The sequence below is a fragment of the Anser anser genome (genome assembly GCF_964211835.1).
Source record: "Anser anser genome assembly, contig: HAP1_SCAFFOLD_32, whole genome shotgun sequence".
Lineage (NCBI taxonomy): Eukaryota > Metazoa > Chordata > Aves > Anseriformes > Anatidae > Anser > Anser anser.
The window spans coordinates 3555713-3578129 of record NW_028154148.1 but is presented as its reverse complement, the minus strand read 5'-3'; the positions used below and the strand labels follow the sequence as shown (position 1 = coordinate 3578129).

The following is a 22417-nucleotide window of genomic DNA, read 5'->3' as shown; positions in this document are numbered from 1 at the left end:
TTCTCTCTAGACGAGACACAGGCTCATAGGGAAGAAGAGAGACTTCCTTCACACTGCCAGAGTTGGCTACCCAGTTCATCCACTGCGGGTTCCTCTTGGTCTTTCCAAGTCATTAATGCCAATGAGTTGGCATATGCTGATGGTGTGCTCTGTACAAACTTCTGCCACATGGGTCGTGTGCACTTGACTTCATCTGGAACCTTGGATAGCTGTTCATTTTCTAGGTTTCTACAAATGGCATTCAGCATGGCTAATTCTCTCAGGTACTGGATACCCCTCTGCATGGTGGTCCACTTTCCTGGTTGACATACAAGATCTTCCTTCAAGGGATACTTTTCCTTGACGCTTGACAGGATTTAGTTTCTTGTGCCCTTTTCCAATGGCTTTGTCATTCACCCCTTCCTTAGGGGGGGATCTCAGCTGCTTGGCTTCCCTGCCCTCTAATTCCAGGCTATTGGCACTGTTCTCCCAGCACTGGAGCAGCCAGGTGACAATGTGCTCACCAAGATGATGGCTAAAATCTTTTCCCTTATCTCGTAGCTTACCCTGGGAAAGGGATCACTTGGTTTCTGATGTTTAGATGATCTCTTCTTTTTTGTCATCCTGCTTCCATGGTGGCCCTTCTTTGGTGAAACCTGCCTTATCTTCTTCCTTATTTCTTGTCTGGGTAGGAGTTTCTTCACTTTCTAAAGAAACACTGACTTCCACACCCATCGTTTTTTTCTTTCATAAAGAGGTAACCGATACTGGCAGAGGTTGGTTCTCTGGCCCAGCCATGGGGCCCACCGCAGGGGCTGGAGTGGCTGCAGGGCCCATCACAGGAGTTGTTCTGGCTGCAGGGCCTTTCAGAGGAGTTGGAGTGGCTGCAGGGCCTATTGCAGGAGTTGTTCTGGCTGCAGGGCCTTTCAGAGGAGTTGGAGTGGCTGCAGGGCCCATCACAGGAGTTGTTCTGGCTGCAGGGCCTTTCAGAGGAGTTGGAGTGGCTGCAGAGCCTATTGCAGGTTTTGGAGTGTCTCTAGGGCCTGTCACAGGGGTCGGTTTAAATTTACGCCCATCTCAGGAACTGGAGCGCCTGCAGGGCCTGCTGCAGGGTTTGGAGTGGCTGCTGGGCCCTCCACAAAGGTTGGAGTGGCTGCTGGGCCTGCCACAGGGGCTGGCGTGTGCCTGCAGGAAAAGTCACAGGGGTTGGGGAGGTGTTGACTGTGGCTTGTTAAGCATGGGGCAAGGCCCAGCACACTGCAGTGATTTGTGTCTCTTTGCAGTTGCCAGGGTGATGACACACAGTTTTCACAGTTTTTAGGATTCTGCACTTGCTCAGAGGTGAAGTTCCAAAGCACTGGAGGTGCCCCCTGCTCTAGGTGCCTGCCCGGATCCTCCCACACTCCCTGCCACTCCTCACTCTCCTGCCTCTGGACAGATCTCTGGATGGCATGCTTAAGTGGTTGTTTGACATTAAACAAAAGCTGAAACACTTTCAGGAGACATAACAAAAGGAACACACTGGTTTGACCATCCCAAGGATATTCAAAGCTTTGAAGAGCTAGTGTAACTAGCCTGGAGGAGAAGGGGAGGTGAAGGAGAAAGGGAGAGTGAACCAGTGGGGAAAAGTGTCCTCCCCTTGTCTCCCCCATGCCTTGGTTTCCTGAGGAGAAAAGGTCAAGAGTGTAATTCTTAATAGTTTCTGAGAGATGGCTCCCAAGGTACGGAGGTAATGGCAATGCTGAGTACAAGTACCAGATTAGTTTCATGACCAGGAATTTTATCATATCATAAGCCAGTGTTACACGATACAACAAAAGAATAAACTTGAAGCAGCCATCAGAAAAGATAAACAGCATGACAGGGGAGACATACAGGAAGTCATGTGCTGTACAACAAAGTTCTGAAAGCGAGCACAACAGACTGGAGATTAAAAAAAAAAAAAAAAAGAAAAGAAAGAAAATCAACTTTGTGATCAGCAACTATTAAAATCAACTAATGGCTATTAAGGCTTTCTTTTAACATACTGTGGTGAGATCTGTCATTTGCTCAAACTTTGTGCTCCATGTCGGGCACCAAAAAGAGCGTGGTTTAACCAGGCAGGCAGCTCAGCACCACACAGCCATTCCCTCACACACACACCCTGCTACACCCCCAGCGGATGCAGGAGACAATGAGGAGGGGAAAAAAGTAAAATAAATTAAAAAAAAAAAATTATGGGTTGAGATAAAGACAGTTTAATAGGACAGAAAGAGAAGACAAATAATACGAAGAATGATGATGATGATCGTGATGGTGATTGCCTGTCCCGCAGCAGTGGTACCCCCTACCCTGGCCAGCCACCCCATATTGATTGTTCAGCATGACGGCTGCGGTATGGAACATCCCTTTGGCCACTTGGGGTCAGCTGTCCTGCTTCTGTCCCCCCTCAGCTCCTCAGGCACCCCCAGCCCTCCACTGCTGGGCAACAACTAAGCCATCAGTGTGTGATAATCATTCTTCTCATGCTAAATGGAAAACACAACATCATACCAGCTACTAGGAGGAAAATTAACTTGATTCTAGCCAACACCAGGACACCCACAGACTAAGGGCATGATATCTCTGTGTGTATATCAAAAGAGAAAAGGTGGTGGAGATTAATTAGAAAGTCTGTGAGCATGGACAGGGGGGAGATGTGGGGACATAGAAGGAGCTCCCAGCAGAAGCACAGGCAGGCAGCAGGGACATGGGCAGGCGGTGAGAGGGAGCTGCTGCCAGAAATGCTGTGCGAGGGAGGGCTCAGGCACCGCCCTGCCATCCCCTGCAGGGCAGGCGCCTTCCCTGGGACACCCCCTGCTCTCCTCTGCCACCAGCACAGCCTCTGCCCTCAAGCCCCCGCTGTCCCCAGCAGGAGCTGCCTCCTCTGCAGGCAGAGCTGCAGCACAGGAGGGTGTGCTGAGTGTCCGTCTGTCCCTCCCTGGCCTTGCCTCCCCTGGCAGCAGCACGCTGCCATTCCTCCTGGCTTCTCCACCTGGCCGTGCTGCTGCTGCTCTTGTTCCCAGGCTGCCTGGGGATGGGGGTTTCACGTGCCCATGGGGTGAGCCCTCAGGGTGCCTGGGGGAAGGGGAGTACGGGGACAGGGTGAGGGGTCTGGAGATGGGCACTTGGAGCCTGGATTCCTCTGCCCTCAGCAGCGTTCAAGCTCTTCTCAGGACAACGTCCTTAGTGCAATTGTCCTGCAGTCAAAGAGATGCCAGCACAGAGCCACTGAATCCAGTGTAGGAAAGGGCTCTGCCAACTGTTTGTGTGCAACTGGGCAAGTGTATTGAGGGGCTTAATTAAGAAATTGAAATGGTTTTTCTCAGATAACTCTGTTACATTATTACTGTATTTCTGTTCCTTTGGCAGGACCCCATGCCCAAAAGCAGGAAATGCCCAACATCAGCTCTGTGAGCGAGTTCCTCCTGCTGGCATTCGCAGACACGCGGGAGCTGCAGCTCCTGCACTTCGGGCTCTTCCTGGCCATCTACCTGGCTGCCCTCCTGGGCAACGGCCTCATCCTCACCGCCGTAGCCTGCGACCACCGCCTCCACACCCCCATGTACTTCTTCCTCCTCAACCTCGCCCTCCTCGACCTGGGATCCATCTCCACCACTCTCCCCAAAGCCATGGCCAATGCCCTCTGGGACACCAGGGCCATCTCCTATCAAGGGTGTGCTGCACAGGTCTTTTTCTTTGTCTTCTTCATATCAGCAGAATATTATACTCTTACTATCATGTCCTACGACCGCTACGTGGCCATCTGCAAGCCCCTGCACTACGGGAGCCTCGTGGGCAGCAGAGCTTGTGCCCAGATGGCAGCAGCTGCCTGGGGCAGTGGCTTTCTCCATGCTGTCCTGCACACGGCCACTACATTTTCCCTGCCCCTCTGCCAAGGCAATGCTGTGGACCAGTTCTTCTATGAGATCCCCCAGATCCTCAAGCTCTCCTGCTCAGATGCCTACCTCAGGGAAGTTGGGCTTACTGCAATCACCTTCGGTTTAGGTGTCAGTTGTTTTTTTTTTTTGTTGTGCTGTCCTATGTGCAGATCTTCAGGGCAGTGCTGAGGATCCCCTCTGAGCATGGCCGGCACAAAGCCTTTTCCACATGCCTCCCTCACCTGGCCGTGGTCTCTATGACTGTCAGCACTGTCCTGTTTGCCTACCTGAAGCCTTCCTCCATCGTCTCTTCCCCACCCAGGGACCTGGTGCTGTCTTTTCTGTACTCAGTAGTGCCTCCAGCAGTGAACCCCCTCATCTACAGCATGAGGAACCAGGAGATCAAAGATGCAGTGAGGAAAATTTCAAATTTCAAATACATGCTTCTTCATCATCAAGAATGACTTCATTGTTGAGATTATTATCATATAATTTTTGTCATTATACTTATTATCAAAATGTAATATTAGAAATAATCCTAACAGGACTACCTGGTTATTTGGGAAATTAGAGAATGATTTCCTTAAGTATATTTTTATTAATATTTCAGCAAAATTTTATATTGATAGAAATAATGTTATTCTTATCCTTCTGCATAACAAGTTTTAAAAATATTTTTAACCAGTCATAGAATCGCGGAATCACAGAATGGCCTGGGCTGGAAAGGACCTCAAAGATCATCTAGTTCCAACCCCCCTACCAAAGGCAGTGACACCTCCCAGGAGATCATGGTTGCTTAGGACTTCATCTAACTTGCTCTTGAAGACCTGCAGGGATGGGGCATCCAATACCTCTGTGGAAAACCTGTTCCAGTGCCTCACTATCCTGAGTGAAAGCTTTCCTGGTAACCTCTAATAGGAATTTCCCCTTTCTTTTAATTTAAAACCATTTCCCCTTGTCCTATCATTATCTACCTGAGTAAAGAGTCCTTCTCCATCCCTTTTATAAGGCCCCTTTAAGGACTGAAAGTCTGCAATGACATCACCCCGGAGCCTTCTCTTCTCCAGGCTGAACAGCCCCAGCTCTCTCAGCCTTTCTTCATAGGAGAGGTGCTCCAGCCCTCTGATCATCTTTGTGGCCTCCCTTTGGACCCACTCTAACAGCCCACATCCTTCTTGTGCTGGGGGCTCCAGACCTGGATGCAGGACTCCAAGTGGGGCCTCACAAGTGCAGAGCAGAGGGGGACAATCACCTGCCTCCACCTGCTGCCCACCCCTCTCTTGATGCAGCCCAGGATGCACTTGGCCTTCTGGGCTACAAGCGCTCACTGCTGGCTCATGTTGAGCAATTCATCCAGCAGAACCCCCAAGTCCTTCTCTGCAGGGTTACTCTCAATGAGTTCTTCTCCCAGCCTATCCCCATGTCTGGGATTTCCCCGGCCCACGTGCAGCACCTTGTACTTGGACTTGTTGAACCTCCTTAAGTTAACATGGGCCCAAATTTCAAGCTTGTCCAGGACCCTTTGGATGGCATCCCTTCCTCTGTTGCATCAACTACACCACTCGGCTTGGTGTCATCTGCACACTTGCTGAGGGTGCACTCTACCCCACTGTCCCTGTCATTGATAAAGATATTAAACAGCACTGGTCCCAGGATAGACCCTGAGGGACACCACTCATCACCAGCCTCCACTTGGACATAGAGCCGTTGACCATCGCTCTCTGGGTGTGACCTTCAAGCCCACTCCTTATCCACTCAATGGTCCACACATCAAATGCGTATCCCTCCAATGTGGAGACGAGGATGTCATATGGGACCATGTCAAAGGTCTTACAGAAGTCCAAGTAGATGACATCGGTCGGTCTTCCCTTGTCATGTGATGTGGTCACTCCATTGTAGAAAGCCACCAGATTGGTCTGGCACGATTTACCCTTTGGTGAAGCCATGCTGGCTGTCTCTGATCACCTCTTTGTCTTGCATGTGCCTGACATTGATTCCAGGAGGATCTTTTCCATGATCTTGCCAGGCACAGAAGTGAGGCTCACCGTTCTGTAGCTCCTTGGGTCCTCCTTTCTACCCTTAATCAAAAGGGGAGTGATGTTTCCCTTTTCCCAGTCACTAGGGACTTCACCCGACTACCAGGACTCTTCAAATATGATGGAGAGAGGGTTGGCAACTACATCAGCCAGTTCCTTCAGGACCTGGGGTGCAAGTCATCAAGCCTCATAGACTTGTACTTGTTGAGTTTCATCAGGTGTTCCCAAACCTGCTCTTCACTTACAGCGGGTGGGACTTTGACCGCCAGCCTCCATCTCTGGGTTCAGGGAAATGAAATACTTGGGAAGCCTGACTGGCAGGGAAGACTGAGGAGAAGAAGTTGCTGAGTCCCTCAGCCTTCTCCATGACTGTCATTACCAGTTCACCCTTCTCAACCATCAGAGGGGGTACACTCTCCTTGGCCTTTGTTTTCTGAACAAAGCATCTATAGAATCTCTCCCTGTTATTCTTTGCTTCACTTGATAAGCTCAGTTCCATCCATGCCTTGGTTTTCCTTATCCCATCCCTGCACATCCGAAACAAAACCACGCATGAAGGCCTGGAAAATGGAACCCTGGATCCATAGAAGCCATTCTGAAAACAAAACTTGTAGGTAGGAAGCACAGTTTTGTGGAGGTGCAGAGCTGCTGGGCACATTGTGCAGGATGCTCCTAAAGACCTTTGTGCCCTTTTCCCTCCTGAGTACAACGCCACATCCTTCTCAAGAATAGAGTAGCCAAAAGAGGTGAGACAGATACTCTGGGATCAAGAATGTCATCAGAATAACATATGACGACGTCAGGAGCAGCCTGGACAAGAGAGATGTGAGATTTTGGGGTGGGAAGAAGAGCTTGGACAGCAGAAACTGAGGATTTCGTAGAGCTAAGAGGGTTCATGTAATGTATATGCTGCGGTAACACTGACTTAAAACAGTCATGTATGGCCCTTACCTTACTTGAACCAGGAATTTTAATCTCTAAACCTAAATGCTACTACAACACTCTGACAGGAATCCATTTTCTCTCTTGCTAACCCTAATGCCTTCCCTTAACACTAAGATTAAAATGTTCTATTTAACCCTAGACATCTTGGCAGACCTAAAACACCCCTAAACCACAGATCTTGCCCATACCTTAACCACAGACCTGACACCACAAGCAGAACACCAAACACTCCCATTAAAACTTTGCTTCATCTCTAACACAGAAAGTGAAAAACAGGTACCGAGGCGGCTAGAGAGAAGTCAGCTCTGCCTCAGGATCTCCTGCCCCAGCAGGAGGAATGGGACTGGGGCAGTGACTGGGAGGTCACTTCTGTCTCTGCAGCTGATAGGGCAGCAGCAGGAACGTGTCACGCAAAGGGACTGTGAGGTCCCTTGTGTCTGGAGGTGGCAGGTCAGCCTTGGCTTCTCCCTGGGATGTGCACTTTGGGGCTGACATCTGCCAGTGGCCCTGCTAGGCCAGCAGAAGGCCCCTGCTTGGCATGCTGCCTGTGGGATCCCCTCTGCCTCCATGCCCAGGAGGACGCAGACAGAAAGAAGGCCCGCAGAGGGCTTGTCCTGTCCCTTCTGCTTGAGGCCAGGACTGGACAGCAGGAGGCACAAGGCTTGGCTGTGTCTAGCCAAGAAGCTGCAAGGCCAGCAGCAGGCCCAGGCCTTGGGAGATGCTGGTGAGGTGACTTCTGTGTGCTTGGCTGACAGGCCACAAGGAGCCTGATGGGTTGGGATGCCTACTTCAGGAGTGGTTTCCACCCTGATGGAGCTTTCTTTGGTCGTAGGAAAGAGCAGGAGAGCTCTTTCTCTGCCACAAAGTGCACCTTGGAAGAGTGGCACTGGCCATGAGGAGGCCAGGGGATGTCCAGGGGAACAACTGGTCTTGCTGCTAAAGCCTGAGGCAAAGAAGACATTAAGTGCCTCAGCCTTTACCTCTTCTCTTGTCACCAGGTTTACCCCCACATCCATTAAAGGATGATGAGTCTTCTTAATCGTCCTTTATTAAAGTGTTTATATAAACGGTTTTTATTGTCTTTGACAGTAATAGACAGATTGAGCTCTACCAGCGCTTTGGCCCTTCAAACTTTGACCTGCACAGTCCCATAACATTCCGGACACAGCTCCAGACAAACTGACAGCATGCATGAGAAGGAAGCACAGAGGAGGTGGAACCTGGCAGCCTTCCATCCCCTGCCCTTCTGTGACTCTGTGCTGCAATTCCATTCAGCTGGTTACTCCTGTATTATCTAGACCTTCCTGCAGCTCCTCATGCCGCTGTCTTGTCAGAGAAAGCACAATCACACGAAGGTTGAGCTGTCTGCCTGCAGATGTTAACAGCTGACAGAATGCAGCATCCATGTGGGAGAACCTTGAGAAACTGCAGGATGTTGCCTACGGAAACATCGTGGCATTTACAAGGAGAAGAGCCCAGTCCTGCACCAGAAGAACAATAACCCCACACATCAGGGCAGTCTGGGACCCTGCTGAGTGAGCAGTGCCCAGGAGGAGGAGGGCCTGGGAACCACGAGGGATGCCATACGAGCAGTGGTGCTGCTCACCAGGAACCAGGCCTGCTACCTACAGAGCTGCCTTACGAGGACCATGGCCACCAAGAAGATCGGAGTTATCAGACTCAGCTCAGATCCTGTGAGATACCACACGGACAAGGGTCTACAGCCAGCAAGAAAACAGGTACAGGTCTGGAAGTCCCTAGGACAGCCTAGTGTGGAGAGCAGCAAGGGCTGTGACAAGGCTGAGAGTCCCAACAGGACCCAGGGCTTTGTGTCCATGGCTCTGGCTGTTGTCTCTGCCACTGAGGCCTAGGAGGAGACAGCTTATCGGTAAAGCACCAGGGCCTCATTGCCTCCTCGCCCCCACCCATGAACCAGGCAGGGCTCGTACCATTCTCCTGCACTTGCCCATGCACATCCCCATCTCCTCCTGCCCCAGAAAGAGCCCTGAGCAAGGTGTGACAGGAACAGGTCTCTCTTCCAGGGTTCCAGGGGTCAAGGCCTGACCCTTGTGCTTGATGAAATTCATCCAGTTTCCAAAAGGGACATCACGGTCACCTTCACATTGCCTTTGTCTCCTTGTCCTCACTGCCTCCAATGCTCTGCTCTAACGAGCTCCAAGGGAGGTTGTGTCAGTGCTGGCCCTCAGGGGGACACTGCAGGAAACTTGCCTCTGACTTGGACTTGTTGAGAGATGTCTTCAATTGTCTCTCAGTGCCTGAGGTTCGTGAGCTCCTCAGCAGAGCCCCCCGAGGGGGATTCCAATGCCTTGGGCTGGGCGTCTGGTGCTGAGCTGGGCCGGGCTCGTGGGACAGAGAGAGCTCGTGGCAAGAGGGCCCTGGTGCAGAGAGACAGCTGTGCCCAGGAGCAGCTCCTGTGCACAGCGCAGCAGGGCTGGGGGCTCTGACCGCAGCTGGCACGGGGAGAGGAGAGCAGGAGAGAGGGCTTGGAGGCAGTTGGCAGTGGGAGGATGCTGAGAGCTGCCTGCAGGAGAAATCTGCACAGCCCTTGACAAGGTACGTCTCTGGCTGCAGGGCCATGCAGCTGCACGTCCTGGAAGGGTCTCCTACTGGGTCTTGTTTCTGGGAGGGCAGTGGGCAATGCAGTAGGCTTTGGGGGTCCTGCTGGATGGCACTGCGAGGTGAGGAAGTCTGGCAGAAGCCCCTTGGAGTGTCATAACCCAGCTGCCCATGGTCAACCAAGATTGGAGTGGCCAATCCTCCTCCAGATACTGCAGGGGATGCAGATGGGATAGTGGAACAGGCCGGCCTGCAGATATTCATGTCTGTCTGTGGGGTGTTCTTCTGGTCGGCAGGCTGGTCTCCAGCAGGATGCAGCTCTCTCATGGCATCCTTGTGTTATTCAGGTGCCCCAAGGAGAAGACACCTCCGTGCTAAGGCCATGTCCGTCCTGCTGGATGGCTGTCTGTGGGCACCTGGAGTGAGGCCTCTGCAGCCCTGGTGAAGAGGGAAAAGCTGAGATCCTGCTCACGCAAGACCAGGTGAGGATCCTGTCCAGCTGCACTTGGTCCGGGGCTTCTCTGCTCTCAGCTGTTGGTAGTTTCTTCTCAGGGGAAAACCGAATAGATGGTTCTTCCTAAACATTACAGGCGTAGCTACCAGAAAATGAAGCAAATATATGTCCCTTGTTCTACACAATCGTTGGATACTTTCCTTGAAGCAACACTGCAAATCTTCTGGTCTGACCAGTGGACTGAACTTGAGTTTCCCCCATGTTCCTGCCTCCCTCCTGCTGCACAGCAGGAAGGACTCCTCTGGAGCCCACAGCAGCCCCTGCTCCCAGTGCCACTCTCAGCCAGCACCAGCCGCAGCTCAAGCAGGAGAGCTGCAGAAAGGTTCTCCTGCATAGAGAGAGGCTTGGGCTGGGGGTGCTCTGAGGCTTGCAGTAGGTTTTCCTCAGAGAAGTCTGTTTTAACTTTTTTCTGCCTTATCCTCTTCAACAGACAGCTGTGTCCAAAGTCAGGAAATGCCCAACAGCAGCTCTGTGAGCGAGTTCCTCCTGCTGGCATTCGCAGACGCGCGAGCTGCAGCTCTTGCACTTCGGGCTCTTCCTGGGCATCTACCTGGCTGCCCTCCTGGGCAACGGCCTTATCCTCACCGCCGTAGCCTGCGACCACCGCCTCCACACCCCCATGGACTTCTTCCTCCTCAACCTCGCCCTCCTCGACCTGGGCTGCATCTCCACCACTCTGCCCAAAGCCATGGCCAATGCCATCTGGGACACCAGGGCCCTCTCCTATCAGGGGTGTGATGCTCAGGTCTTTTTCTTTGCCTTTTTGATTGGAGCAGAATTTTATGTTCTCACTGTCATGTCCTACGACCGCTACGTTGCCATCTGCAAGCCCCTGCACTACGGGAGCGTCGTGGGCAGCAGAGCTTGTGCCCAGATGGCAGCAGCTGCCTGGGGCAGTGGCTTTCTCAATGCTGTCCTGCACACGGCCACTACATTTTCCCTGCCCCTCTGCCAAGGCAATGCTGTGGACCAGTTCTTCTGTGAAATCCCCCAGATCCTCAAGCTCTCCTGCTCAGACTCAGACTACCTAAAGGAAGTTGTACTTCTGGTTGTTAGTGCATGTTTAGCATTTGGCTGTTTTGTTTTCATTGTGGTGTCCTATGTGCAGATCCTCAGAGCCGTGCTGAGGATGCCCTCTGAGCAGGGCCTGCACAAAGACATTTCCACGTGCCTCCCTCACCTGGCCGTGGTCTCCCTCTTTGTCAGCACTGCCATGTTTGCCTACCTGAAGCCCCCCTCCATCTCCTCCCCATCCTTGGACCTGGTGGTGGCACTTTTATATGTGGTAGTACCTCCAGCAGTGAACCCCCTCATCTACAGCATGAGGAACCAGGAGCTGAAAGCCACAGTGAAGAAACTGACTCTAGTTGTATTATTTATTTTGACACGGTTTCCCATAGGATCCTACTGGACAAAATGTCCACCATACAGCTAAATAAAAACATCATACGATGGGTGAGCAATTGGCTAACGGGCAGGGCCCAAAGGGTTATGGTAAATGGAGCTGCGTCAGGCTGGCGGGCGGTCACCAGTGGGGTCCCTCAAGGCTCCATTTTAGGGCCGGTACTTTTCAATATTTTTATAAAAGATCTGGATGTAGGAATAGAAGGTATTTTGAGCAAGTTTGCTGATGACACCAAACTTGGAGGAGTTGTGGACTCGAATGAGGGTGGAAAGGCCTTGCAGAGGGATCTGGATAGGTTGGAGAGCTGGGCGATCACCAACCGCATGAAGTTCAATAAGAGCAAGTGCCGGGTCCTGCACCTGGGACGGGGAAACCCTGGCTGCACATACAGACTTGGACGATGAGACGCTGGAGAGCAGCCTAGAAGAGAGGGATCTGGGGGTCGTGGTAGACAGCAAGTTGAATATGAGCCAGCAGTGTGCCCTGGCGGCCAGGAGGGCCAACCGTGTCCTGGGGTGCATCAAGCACGGCATCGCTAGTAGGTCAAGAGAGGTGATTGTCCCGCTCTACTCTGCGCTGGTGCGGCCTCACCTCGAGTACTGTGTGCAGTTCTGGGCACCACAGTATAAAAAGGACATGAAACTGTTGGAGAGTGTACAGAGGAGGGCTACGAAGATGGTGAAAGGCCTGGAGGGGAAGACGTACGAGGAACGGCTGAGGTCACTGGGCCTGTTCAGCCTGGAGAAGAGGAGGCTGAGGGGAGACCTCATCACAGTCTACAACTTCCTCGTAAGGGGGTGTCGAGAGGCAGGAGACCTTTTCTCCATTAACACCAGTGACAGGACCCGCGGGAACGGGATTAAGCTGAGGCAGGGGAAATTTAGGCTTGACATCAGGAGGGGGTTCTTCACAGAGAGGGTGGTTGCACACTGGAACAGGCTTCCCAGGGAAGTGGTCACTGCACCGAGCCTGTCTGAATTTAAGAAGAGATTGGACTGTGCACTTAGTCACATGGTCTGAACTTTTGGGTAGACCTGTGCGGTATCAAGAGTTGGACTTGATGATCCTTAAGGGTCCCTTCCAACTCAGGATATTCTATGATTCTATGATTCTATGATTCTATGATTCTATTTACTTAGTAAGGAACTGTCTATCTCTCCTTTCTAGTTTAACTCAAGTTAATCTCAGGCAAGTTGTGACCCTTAGGTGTAGCATTTGTCCTGGTTTCAGTTAGGACAGAGTTAATTTTCCTCCTAGTAGCTGGTAGGGTGCTATATTTTGGATTAGGATGAGAACAGCACTGATAACATGCTGATGTTTTAATTGTTGCAGAGCAGTGTTTACACCAGGCCAAGGACTTTTCAGCTTCTCGCTCTGTCCTGCCAGCGAGCAGGCTGGGGGTGCAGCAGGAGCTGGGAGGGGACAGACCCAGGACAGCTGACCCAAACTGGCCAAAGGGGTATTCCATACCATCTGACGTCATGTTGAACAATTTATATGGGGGTACTGGCCACGATAGGGTGGCCGGCTGCTTGGGGATAGGCTGGGCATCGGTCAGCGGGTGGTGAGCAATTGCATTGTGCATCACTTGTTTGTACACATTATTATTATTACTATTATTATTATAATTAATATGCATAGTCGGCACAAAGCCTTTTCCACGTGCCTCCCTCACCTGGCCGTGGTCTCCCTCTTTGTCAGCACTGCCATGTTTGCCTACCTAAAGCCCCCCTCCACCTCTTCCCCAACCCCGGACTTGGTGGTGGCAGTTCTGTACTCGGTGGTGCCTCCAGCACTGAACCCCCTCATCTACAGCATGAGGAACCAGGACCTCAAGGAGGCCATGAAGAAACTCTTTGGATACATGCTTTTTTTGAACCATTAATTTTCACTTGAGTTCCAGGTTTATTTCAGAAATAGGAAAATATTTTTTATTATTTGTCTTTATGAATATTTTCTCCAAGTTGTGGTTTTCATTTAAATAAAGTTATTCTTAACATTCTGCCTGTTATTTTTTCTAACTTACTTTGACCCAATAGTCTCATGTAAAACTGGGCTTCACATGTAGATAAATACAGTAAAGAAGCCAGGAGAAATTCATTGTTATCAGCTGCCGTCTGTTCCCATCTCCTGTGCAGCTGGGGGAGCAGCCCCAGCACGCAGGAGGGGCTCAGGGCCCAGAGCCCAGCTGCCACAGGGAGGAGCAGCCCCGCTGGCCCTCGCGGCTGCCCCTCACTGCCCGCTGGGCTCTGCCTCTCTGCTGCCTTCGGGTCGGGGCTGCTGCTTCCCTGGAGCCATGGCCATGGCCAGCAGCAGGACGTGGCCTTTCCACTGCTGCTCTCTTCTGGCTTCCTCACAGTTTTCTTGTGCTCTTGTATCTGTGTTAGTCTTGAGGTCTCATGTACCTTGGTGACAGTCCTGCTGTCTCTGCAGTGACATCCCTGTGGCTGTAGGCAGCAGCAGGCACTGTGCAGCCCTTGGTCACAGCTGGCCTCCCTGCTAGCACCACAGTAACACGAGAGGCTGCTCAGGGCAAACCCAGAAGCCTGGGCACCTCTTCCAAATGTGCTATCAGGAATAGAGTCAAGGGGTTGCTCCCTGATCTTCTGTTTTCTGGGCTTCTTCATGGAGCGAAGAACACAGGCTGAAAGTCACAGGGTGGTCTGTGACGTGACAGACCAAGAGCTCAGTTTGTGGTAGCACTTCCCCAAGCAGACAACAGCTGGTCTTGGACTTATCAGCACGGGACTGTGCCTCCCGCAGTGGATCTGATGGCCGATGCCAGCCTGGAGAGTAATCTGGAGCTGCCAGAAGATGTCAGGGGATCTCCAGGGACAAGGAGCTCAGTGCATAGTGAACAGAAAACTTCATAAAATGAGTGACCATCCAAAGAAAAGACTGGTAAAGGAAAAGTCAAATTGGAGGGGACCATGTGCTGAGGGGGATGCACAAACCTCCTCCAGTGAGATGCCACTACTGCAGGGGAAGAGGGGAAGGTTGGAGAGCCACGTGGGACCTGCGGGCAAGAGTAGTGTGTGCAAAGCATTTGGGGATATTTGCAGGGGCAGCGTGAGCCTGGGAGACAGCAGTGAATGAAGCCCGCAGAGCGTGAGCCTGTCCCATGTGGACTGACCAGAGCTCAAGTGCTTAATCTGCTGTGAGCAGGCAGAGGAGAGCTCTGCAGCCCCAGGGCATGCAGCAGCCCCAGCAAAGGAGTCTGGCGAGAGATTCCTTGCAGCTCTGGGGCAACGGCAGTGACCCCATGAGCTGGGTCTGCCTCCCAGCCTGCCCAGCACGGCCCTGCAGAGTGCCCCCGTGCCCTGGGCACCACAGCCCCCTCGCTCTGCAGAGCAACACCGCCAGCTGGGGCTGGGGCTGGGGCTGGGGCTGGGAGGGCGCTTCCCCTGAGTGTCTTCTAGGCCAGCTTCAGGCACATGGCTTCTGGATGTGAGCGTGTTCTTTGCTGTGTGCAAGAAGCTGAGAGACCGCCAACAGGCACGGGGATGGAACATTGCCTGCAAGGTCCCTCCTGCCCTAGCGCCTCCCAGGACCGGCACGGCACTGGCTCCTGTGTGTCAGAGAGGCTGGGAGTCCAGCAGCAGTGCCACGGGCTAGACAGGTCACAACCAGATCACTTTTACCTGGGCAGATTCTGGGCCAAAAAGGGGGTGTTTTGTAGGTGTGGTATTATGAGGTAAGTGTTGCCTCAGAAATTCCTAATCTGTTCCAAAGTCAATGTCTCTAAAGCGGATTGTGAGTTGAGCTCTTTCTGAAGCAGCCGACAGGTCCCCCCTTGGCTCCTGGCTGGGATCAGTGCCTTTAGGCTCACATCTTCCAGGGTCCATGATAGGCCAGCAGAAGGCACCTGCTTTGCACACAGTTTGTGAGATCCTCTCTTCCTAAGTATTGGGTAGGCCCCGTAGAGGAAGAGGTCTTGGACAGGGGTCGTCATGTCAGAGGTGTTGGCTTTTGCCTAAAGTTATCCTTCAGGACTGCTTTCAGGTCTCTACAAAGAAGTGGCCACTGCCTCCAAGATGCCAGGGGCAAACTGAAGCATGCATGAGGGCCTGGGAGAAGTTACCCTGGGTCCATAGGAGCCATTCTAGATCCAAAAGCTGGAGGCAGGAAGCACAATTTCAGGGTGGTGCAGAGCTGCTGGGCACATTGTACAGGGTGCTCCTACAGCCTTTGTGTCCTTCTCCATGCTGGCTTGGGAGCTGATTCTTTCTCAGGAGCAGAGTAGCCAACAGAGGTGAGACAGATACTCTGAGTTCATGAAAGCCATCAGAAAGCTGCCCCTAAGAAGATGACTGATATGGGGAAGTCAGGAGAAGCCTGGCCAGGAGAGATGTTGATCTGGGGGAGGGAAGAGGAGCTTGGCCAGCAGAAGCTAATGATTTTGGAGAGGTAAGAATGCTCAGGTAATGTTGATCCCACCATAACGCAGACTTAAAGCAGTCATGTGAGGCCCTTACCCTATTTTAACCTGTAACATTAATAGCTAAATCGAAATGCCACTCCACACCCTGACAGGAATCCACTGCTCTAATTTTTGACCACAATATCCCTTGAGCCAAAATAAGTCCATAACATCTTTCCCTTACCTTTACTCTCTTGCTCACCCTGATCCCTGCCTTTAACACAAGCATTAAAATGCTCTATTTAACCCAAGTCTTCTTGCAGACCTAAACAAAACACTAAAGCAAAGAGCTTGCACATACCCTAACCACAGACCTGACACCCCAATCCCAACACCAAACCCTCTCACTCAATATTTCCTTAAGCTCTCACCCGGAAAGGTTCGCCATACTCCCTAATGTCATACGTGAATAACTAATATCCAGACCCTCGTTCCTGTGCATTAACCTCCTCAACTTCAAGCCCTCTCCTAGCCCTTAACTTTAGGTTCTTGTTCCCTTGGAGCAAGGCAGGAACCATGAGGTTGCCGTGCAGTCCCATGGCATTCAGAGATGGATGTGAGGGGCCATGGATCTGATCAGCTTGTGGGCCACAAGGAGGAGATGGGTGGGAATGTTCTGATGAGCTCAGCTCTGCCTCAGGATCTCCTGCCCCAGCAGGAGGAATGTGACTGGGGCAGTGACTGGGAGGTCACTTCTGTCTCTGCAGCTGATAGGGCAGCAGCAGGAACGTGTCACGCAAAGGGACTGTGAGGTCCCTTGTGTCTGGAGGTGGCAGGTCACCCTTGGCTTCTCCCTGGGATGTGCACTTTGGGGCTGACATCTGCCAGTGGCCCTGCTAGGCCAGCAGAAGGCCCCTGCTTGGCATGCCGACTGTGGGATCCCCTCTGCCTCCATCCCCAGGACGACCCAGACAGAAAGAAGGCCCGCACAGGGGTTGTCCTGTCCCTTCTGCTTGAGACCAGGACTGGACAGCAGGAGGCACAAGGCTTGGCTGTGTCTAGCCAAGAAGCTGCAAGGCCAGCAGCAGGCCCAGGCCTTGGGAGATGCTGCTGAGGTGACTTCTGTCTGCTTGGCTGACAGGCCGCAAGGAACCAGATGGGTTGGGATGCCTGCTTCAGGAGCGGTTTCCACCCTGATGGAGCTTTCTTTGGTAGTTGGAAAGAGCAGGAGAGAAAAAACTGCCACAAGGTGCACCTTGGAAGTGTGGCACTGGCCATGAAGAGGAAGAAATGTCCCTCAAAGGGTCGTGCTGTGGTGACAGAGGTCACCGAAAGAGAGCCTATGACCAGACCCACGCTTTTTGTTCATCAAGGAACAGCTGATGAGGGTTGATGAGACATGGGGAAAGTGATGGAAAGTCCTGGATGAGAGCAAGGTGTTGGACAGAGATGGGTGTCTGCAGACTTCAAGGAAATAGGGCAAAGTGTGGGACAGCATAGGAAAGCCTGCAGAGGAGAAGGCAGAGGGTGCTGGCAGGAATGGAAGGCCCCAACAGCCCTGACGTTTTTGTCCCTTTGGCTAGAGCTTCTGACGAGACGAGATAGAGTCATTGCAATGGGGCCTCACTGCTTCCTTGATACCCTGTGCAGGGGTGGGGAGGTGTCCTAATGAAGTTCTTCTCGTGGCATCACACTGCCCACCACATCATACAGACCCCAAGAAGAGCCCTGAGCCAGACGGGGGGGTGCAGGATCTCCCCTCCCAGTGGCTGGGCTCAGGCCTTGGCCTTTCTGCTTCACCAAAACCAACCAAGACTTTTCTCAGCACAGCGCTTTGCCTCTCTGCAATCATGGCCTCCAATTATGTGCCCTAACAAGTCCCTGGGGAGGCTTTGTTAGGAACAGCCCTCAGTGGGGCCCATTAATGCTCCAAGTCACTTCAACTTTTCCTTCTGACTTTACTTTCTCAAGCAGTTGCATCATCCTCCTCTCAGTACCCAAGTTTCATTGACTCAGCACTAAAATACACCATGGAACTTATTAAAACAGAGAAAGTCCTAAGCAGCCATATCTCTCCCACAGTTTTCTTCAAGTGTTCAGGACTTGTGCAGGTAATTGGAGAGCTTTCATGGTGTAGTTAAGGAGGCAGATTTCAAAGAGCATCAAATAGAAATCTTTCCTCATTTTAAAGGCTGAAGTTTGTTGCATTTCATCTTGGAGCATCATTTTCCTATAGATATTGGTCTAGGGTTACTCCTTTGAAGCCCTGCTTAGGTAGGAAGAGCAGGGTTTTTCCTATGTAAAAACAAACAACAGGAAATCATGCTGCAATTTTCAAAAAAAAATAAAAGTAAAAAATAAAACAACGTCCAAGTTCCTCATTTTTTTGCCTCCAGTGATGTTTACCTTCCCAAAAGGATGACTGTACATGGTATATTTAACACTGATTAATAGGAAATTTAAAATCGTGGTGTTAATATTAATCCATATCATACTGACTCAATGATAAATGATGAGTTTCTTGCTAAGGAAACCGTCAGACAGACTACTGAGAGATGGGCGAGCTGGAACTCACTGAAACTCAAAGCAGCAACTGGGTTGGTGAGAGCGGTCCGAATGATCAAAGAGTAAGGGGAGGGCAAAGCAGGAGAACCATGGGAAGTGCATAGGTCCAGACAGGCATCTGGAAAGGGGACATTCAGCAGGGTCTGTGTAATCAAGTCAGGTTTTGTACCTGTAAAATGAGGGAGTACACCATGACAGACAAAGGGATGACAGTGCAAGTACAGGTGAACACCAGTATTTCTTCTCCAGTGCTGAATATAGATCTTGGAAATTAGCATTTCTTCGTGATAGAAATTCCACTTCACTTGAGACTTTTTACGGAAGGGATTGAATCATTTGAGGTAATAAGTAGTCGCATTATTAATTAAGTAAAAAAAAAATTACAGGGTATTGAGGCAGAGCTTTGCTGTCTGACCATAAGCATAACCAGGGAAAACCTCCTAATGCCCCGTTGTGTTTGTGGCACTTCCCTAGACCAGCAGATGTCAGAAAAGACCTGCAGGAGACCGGAGCCCTTTGGGAAAATCAGGTGGAGCCAGGTGGAGTTCCCAGGGCACCTCTGCTGCCAGCAGTGGTCTTTGTCCCTGTAACTGCAGCCCAGCCCAGCACAGGAAACCCCTTCAAAGACAACACCCTAGTTCAGTGGGTTCCTGGGATTGGCCTAGATTTGAAATGGCCTTTGGGAACCCATGATACTTTCCCTTTTTCCTACGAGACACATGAACATCCGTTTAGCTTCCTGGGTCATCTTTAGCAAACTCAGGCTGAAAAACTCAAGTATAGCACGCTTCAAATGGCTGAGCCAGAACTCATCAGCTTGTCTCACTTTGGAAATGGTCCCCGTCCAACTAGGGATATGAAAGTGAAAAATGTGAAATGACCCGTCAAGTCAATGCACAGAGTAAGGGAAAGTCACACATATTGTGCTGGAGTGTCAGAAGGCAAAAAGCACTGCACTGTGCCTCAGAGTAATCAAGGAGACCTAATCCAGTTCATCTGTGAGATAAAGCAGAGTGAAGGACGTTGAGTTGTGTCCTAATATGAAGAAGGATGTACATCACTGGTGAAGGAGCTGTCTTTTTGTGCCATCACCAATGCAAATTACACAAGAACTACCTCAAATAAAGGTAAGCTGTCCCACCCTGGCCCTGTCACACCACGGGGCAGCGGAGGGACCTTTTTCAGTTTCAGCCTCTTCTTCAGAGAGGCTTTGCCCTCTCCCTGCGCACCACGGGGCAGAGCCTGGCCCTGGACGCTGCGTGAGCGCCGTGCAGGTCGTGGCAGGCTGCGGTGAGGGGACGAATGCCCTGGGCCCCCTTCCTGCTCTGCCCAGGCCAGCAAGGGCCCCGAGCGGCCTCGTGTCCCCTGCCCCTGCAGCTCGGGGCTCCCTTCCCCAGCCCTGGCTCTGCAGCACCAAGCCCTGCTGGGAGCCCTCCCCTGCATGCTGCCACCGCTCCCTGACGCTGCTGGTGCCCTCTGCCGGGCACTGCCCAGCCCAGACCAGCCCCTGCCCACCTCTCCCCACCTCCCGGACCTCTCCCCAGCCCAGCAGCCCAGGCTGGGCTGGCCCCAGGCCAGTGCCCACCGCAGGCTGCTGCAGGGCTCTGGGCACGGCCAGCACAGCCCCAGCCCCTCGCAAGGCACCGCAGCTGCTGGCACAAAGGCGGCTCTGGGCCTCCCCAGCAGCCCCCGCGCTGGGGCCAGCCACGGCTCAGGAGATGGAGGGCCGTGAAGCTGCAGGAGCCCTGCTCTCCTGCCTGGGACATCCCCAGCACAGAGTGCCTGTGCCCCGCAGGGCCAGCCCCGCTCCCCAGGCCAGCACAAGAGGCCTGGCCCAGGCACAGAGCACCTCCAGGTTCCTCTCCAGGATGCCATTTGCCATCAGACCCAGCACCACTGGGACAGTACCAGGCCTGACAAGGCCAGTTACTGTTTGCTGGGCCATAGGCAAGCAAGAAGGCAGCTCCCAGTCCAGCCCTTGGTCCTTCACTGGTCACGCTGGGGTTCTGATCCATTGTGAGGCCCAGAAAAGCAAGAGGTCTGTTCAGGAAGCAGCTCCTTGGGTTTATTCCTGAAACAGGTTTGCAAGAGGCGTGCAGAGACATTGAAGAGATGCCAATGTAGAGATCAGAGGACTGTCACCAACATACATGAGATCTCAGGGCTTATCCAAATACAAGAAGCACAATGTGGAAGCCAGAAGAGAGCAGCAGTGGAAAGGCCACGTCCTGCTGCTGGCCATGGCCATGGCTCCAGGGAAGCAGCAGCCCCGACCCGAAGGCAGCAGAGAGGCAGAGCCCAGCGGGCAGTGAGGGGCAGCCGCGAGGGCCAGCGGGGCTGCTCCTCCCTGTGGCAGCTGGGCTCTGGGCCCTGAGCCCCTCCTGTGTGCTGGGGCTGCTCCCCCAGCTCCAGGCAAGGGAAGAAACGGAAGCTGAGACCTATGAAGTTCGCAAGGTTTCTTCAGTAGGTGTAGGTACACAGGAAGCCGGCTTCTATAGGTAAATAACTGACAAGGAGGAGACTAAGAATAACATTATTTAATCAAAAGCATATTAATTATATAAAATAATAATACAGGCATTTAGTAACAGAAGAAATCTTGAAAGTTTCTGAGAAAAGTTGGGATTTTTAATTGTAGGCATATTATTATAGGTGAATTTGCTGAAGATGTGTGCATTCAAGTAGTGTCCTCACTGAATCCCTTAGTTCCTGGTTCCTCAGGCTGTAGATGAGGGGGTTCACTGCTGGAGGTACCACCGAGTACAGGAAAGACACCAGCAGGTCCAGGGATGGGGAAGAGATGGAGGGGGGCTTCAGGTAGGCAGAAATGCCAGTGCTGACCATCAGGGAGACGACGGCCAGGTGAGGGAGGCACGTGGAAGAGGCTTTGTGCTGGCCCTGCTCAGAGGGCATCCTCAGCACCACCCTGAGGATCTGAATATAAGAAATAACAATGAAAACAGAACAACCAAATAATACAGAAATACTGATTACAAGTGCCCCAACTTCTCTGAGGTAGGCATCTGAGCAGGAGAGCTTGAGAATCTGGGGGATTTCACAGAAGAACTGAGCCACAGCATTGCCTTGGCAGAGGGGCAGGGAAAATGTAGTGGCCGTGTGCAGGACAGCATTGAGAAAGCCACTGCCCCAGGCAGCTGCTGCCATCTGGGCACAAGCTCTGCTGCCCACGAGGCTCCCGTAGTGCAGGGGCTTGCAGATGGCAACGTAGCGGTCGTAGGACATGACAGTAAGAGTATAATATTCTGCTGATATGAAGAAGAGAAAGAAAAAGACCTGGGCAGCACATCCCTGATAGGAGATGGCCCTGGTGTCCCAGAGGGCATTGGCCATGGCTTTGGGCAGAGTGGTGGAGATGCAGCCCAGGTCGAGGAGGGCGAGGTTGAGGAGGAAGAAGTACATGGGGGTGTGGAGGCGGTGGTCGCAGGCTACGGCGGTGAGGATGAGGCCGTTGCCCAGGAGGGCAGCCAGGTAGATGCCCAGGAAGAGCCCGAAGTGCAGGAGCTGCAGCTCCCGCGTGTCTGCGAATGCCAGCAGAAGGAACCCGCTCACAGAGCTGCTGTTGGCCATTTCCTGACTTTGGACACAGTTGTCTGTTGAAGAAAGAAGGCAGAACAATGTTAGAAGAGGCTTCTCTGAGGAAAAACTATTGCAAGCCTTAGAGCACCCCCAGTCCAAGCCTCTCTCTATGCAGGAGAACCTTTCTGCAGCTCTCCTGCTTGAGCTGCGGCTGGTGCTGGCTGAGAGTGGCACTGGGAGCAGGGGCTGCTGTGGGCTCCAGAGGAGTCCTTCCTGCTGTGCAGCAGGAGGGAGGCAGGAACATGGGGGAAACTCAAGTTCAGTCAATTTATCAGGTCAATGAAATTTGCAGTGCTGTTTCAAACAATGCACCCCAATGCAGAACAGAGCTGCAGATGCCACTGCTGAACACTCCTGTTCCCAGCTGCCCTGTGTCACCCCTCTGTGAGCTGCAGGACCGTCCTGCTCAGGTGTTTCCCTGAGAAGAAACTGGAGACAGCTCAGAGCAGAGAAGCCCCAGTCCAAGTGCAGCTGGGTAGAATCATCACATGGTCTGTTGGTTGTAAGCAGGATCTCAGCTCTTCCCTCCTATCCAGGGCT

The 22417-nt window shown here is 52.3% G+C and overlaps 1 protein-coding gene and 1 pseudogene across 2 annotated transcripts; one reads left to right on the top strand and one right to left on the bottom strand.

The window, feature by feature from the left end:
* The first annotated feature begins 1571 nt into the window (after nt 1-1571).
* Nucleotides 1572-7035, top strand: LOC310890622 (olfactory receptor 14C36-like; annotated as a pseudogene). The gene has a single exon. The product of its transcript is annotated as an olfactory receptor 14C36-like (transcript).
* Nucleotides 7036-19931: 12896 nt separating this feature from the next.
* Nucleotides 19932-22140, bottom strand: LOC310890669 (olfactory receptor 14C36-like). The gene has a single exon (XM_083852980.1). The coding sequence runs from the start codon at nt 21866-21868 to the stop codon at nt 20927-20929; it is 942 nt and encodes a 313-aa protein (XP_083709106.1). The 5' UTR covers nt 21869-22140; the 3' UTR covers nt 19932-20926.
* Between the last annotated feature and the right edge of the window lie 277 nt (nt 22141-22417).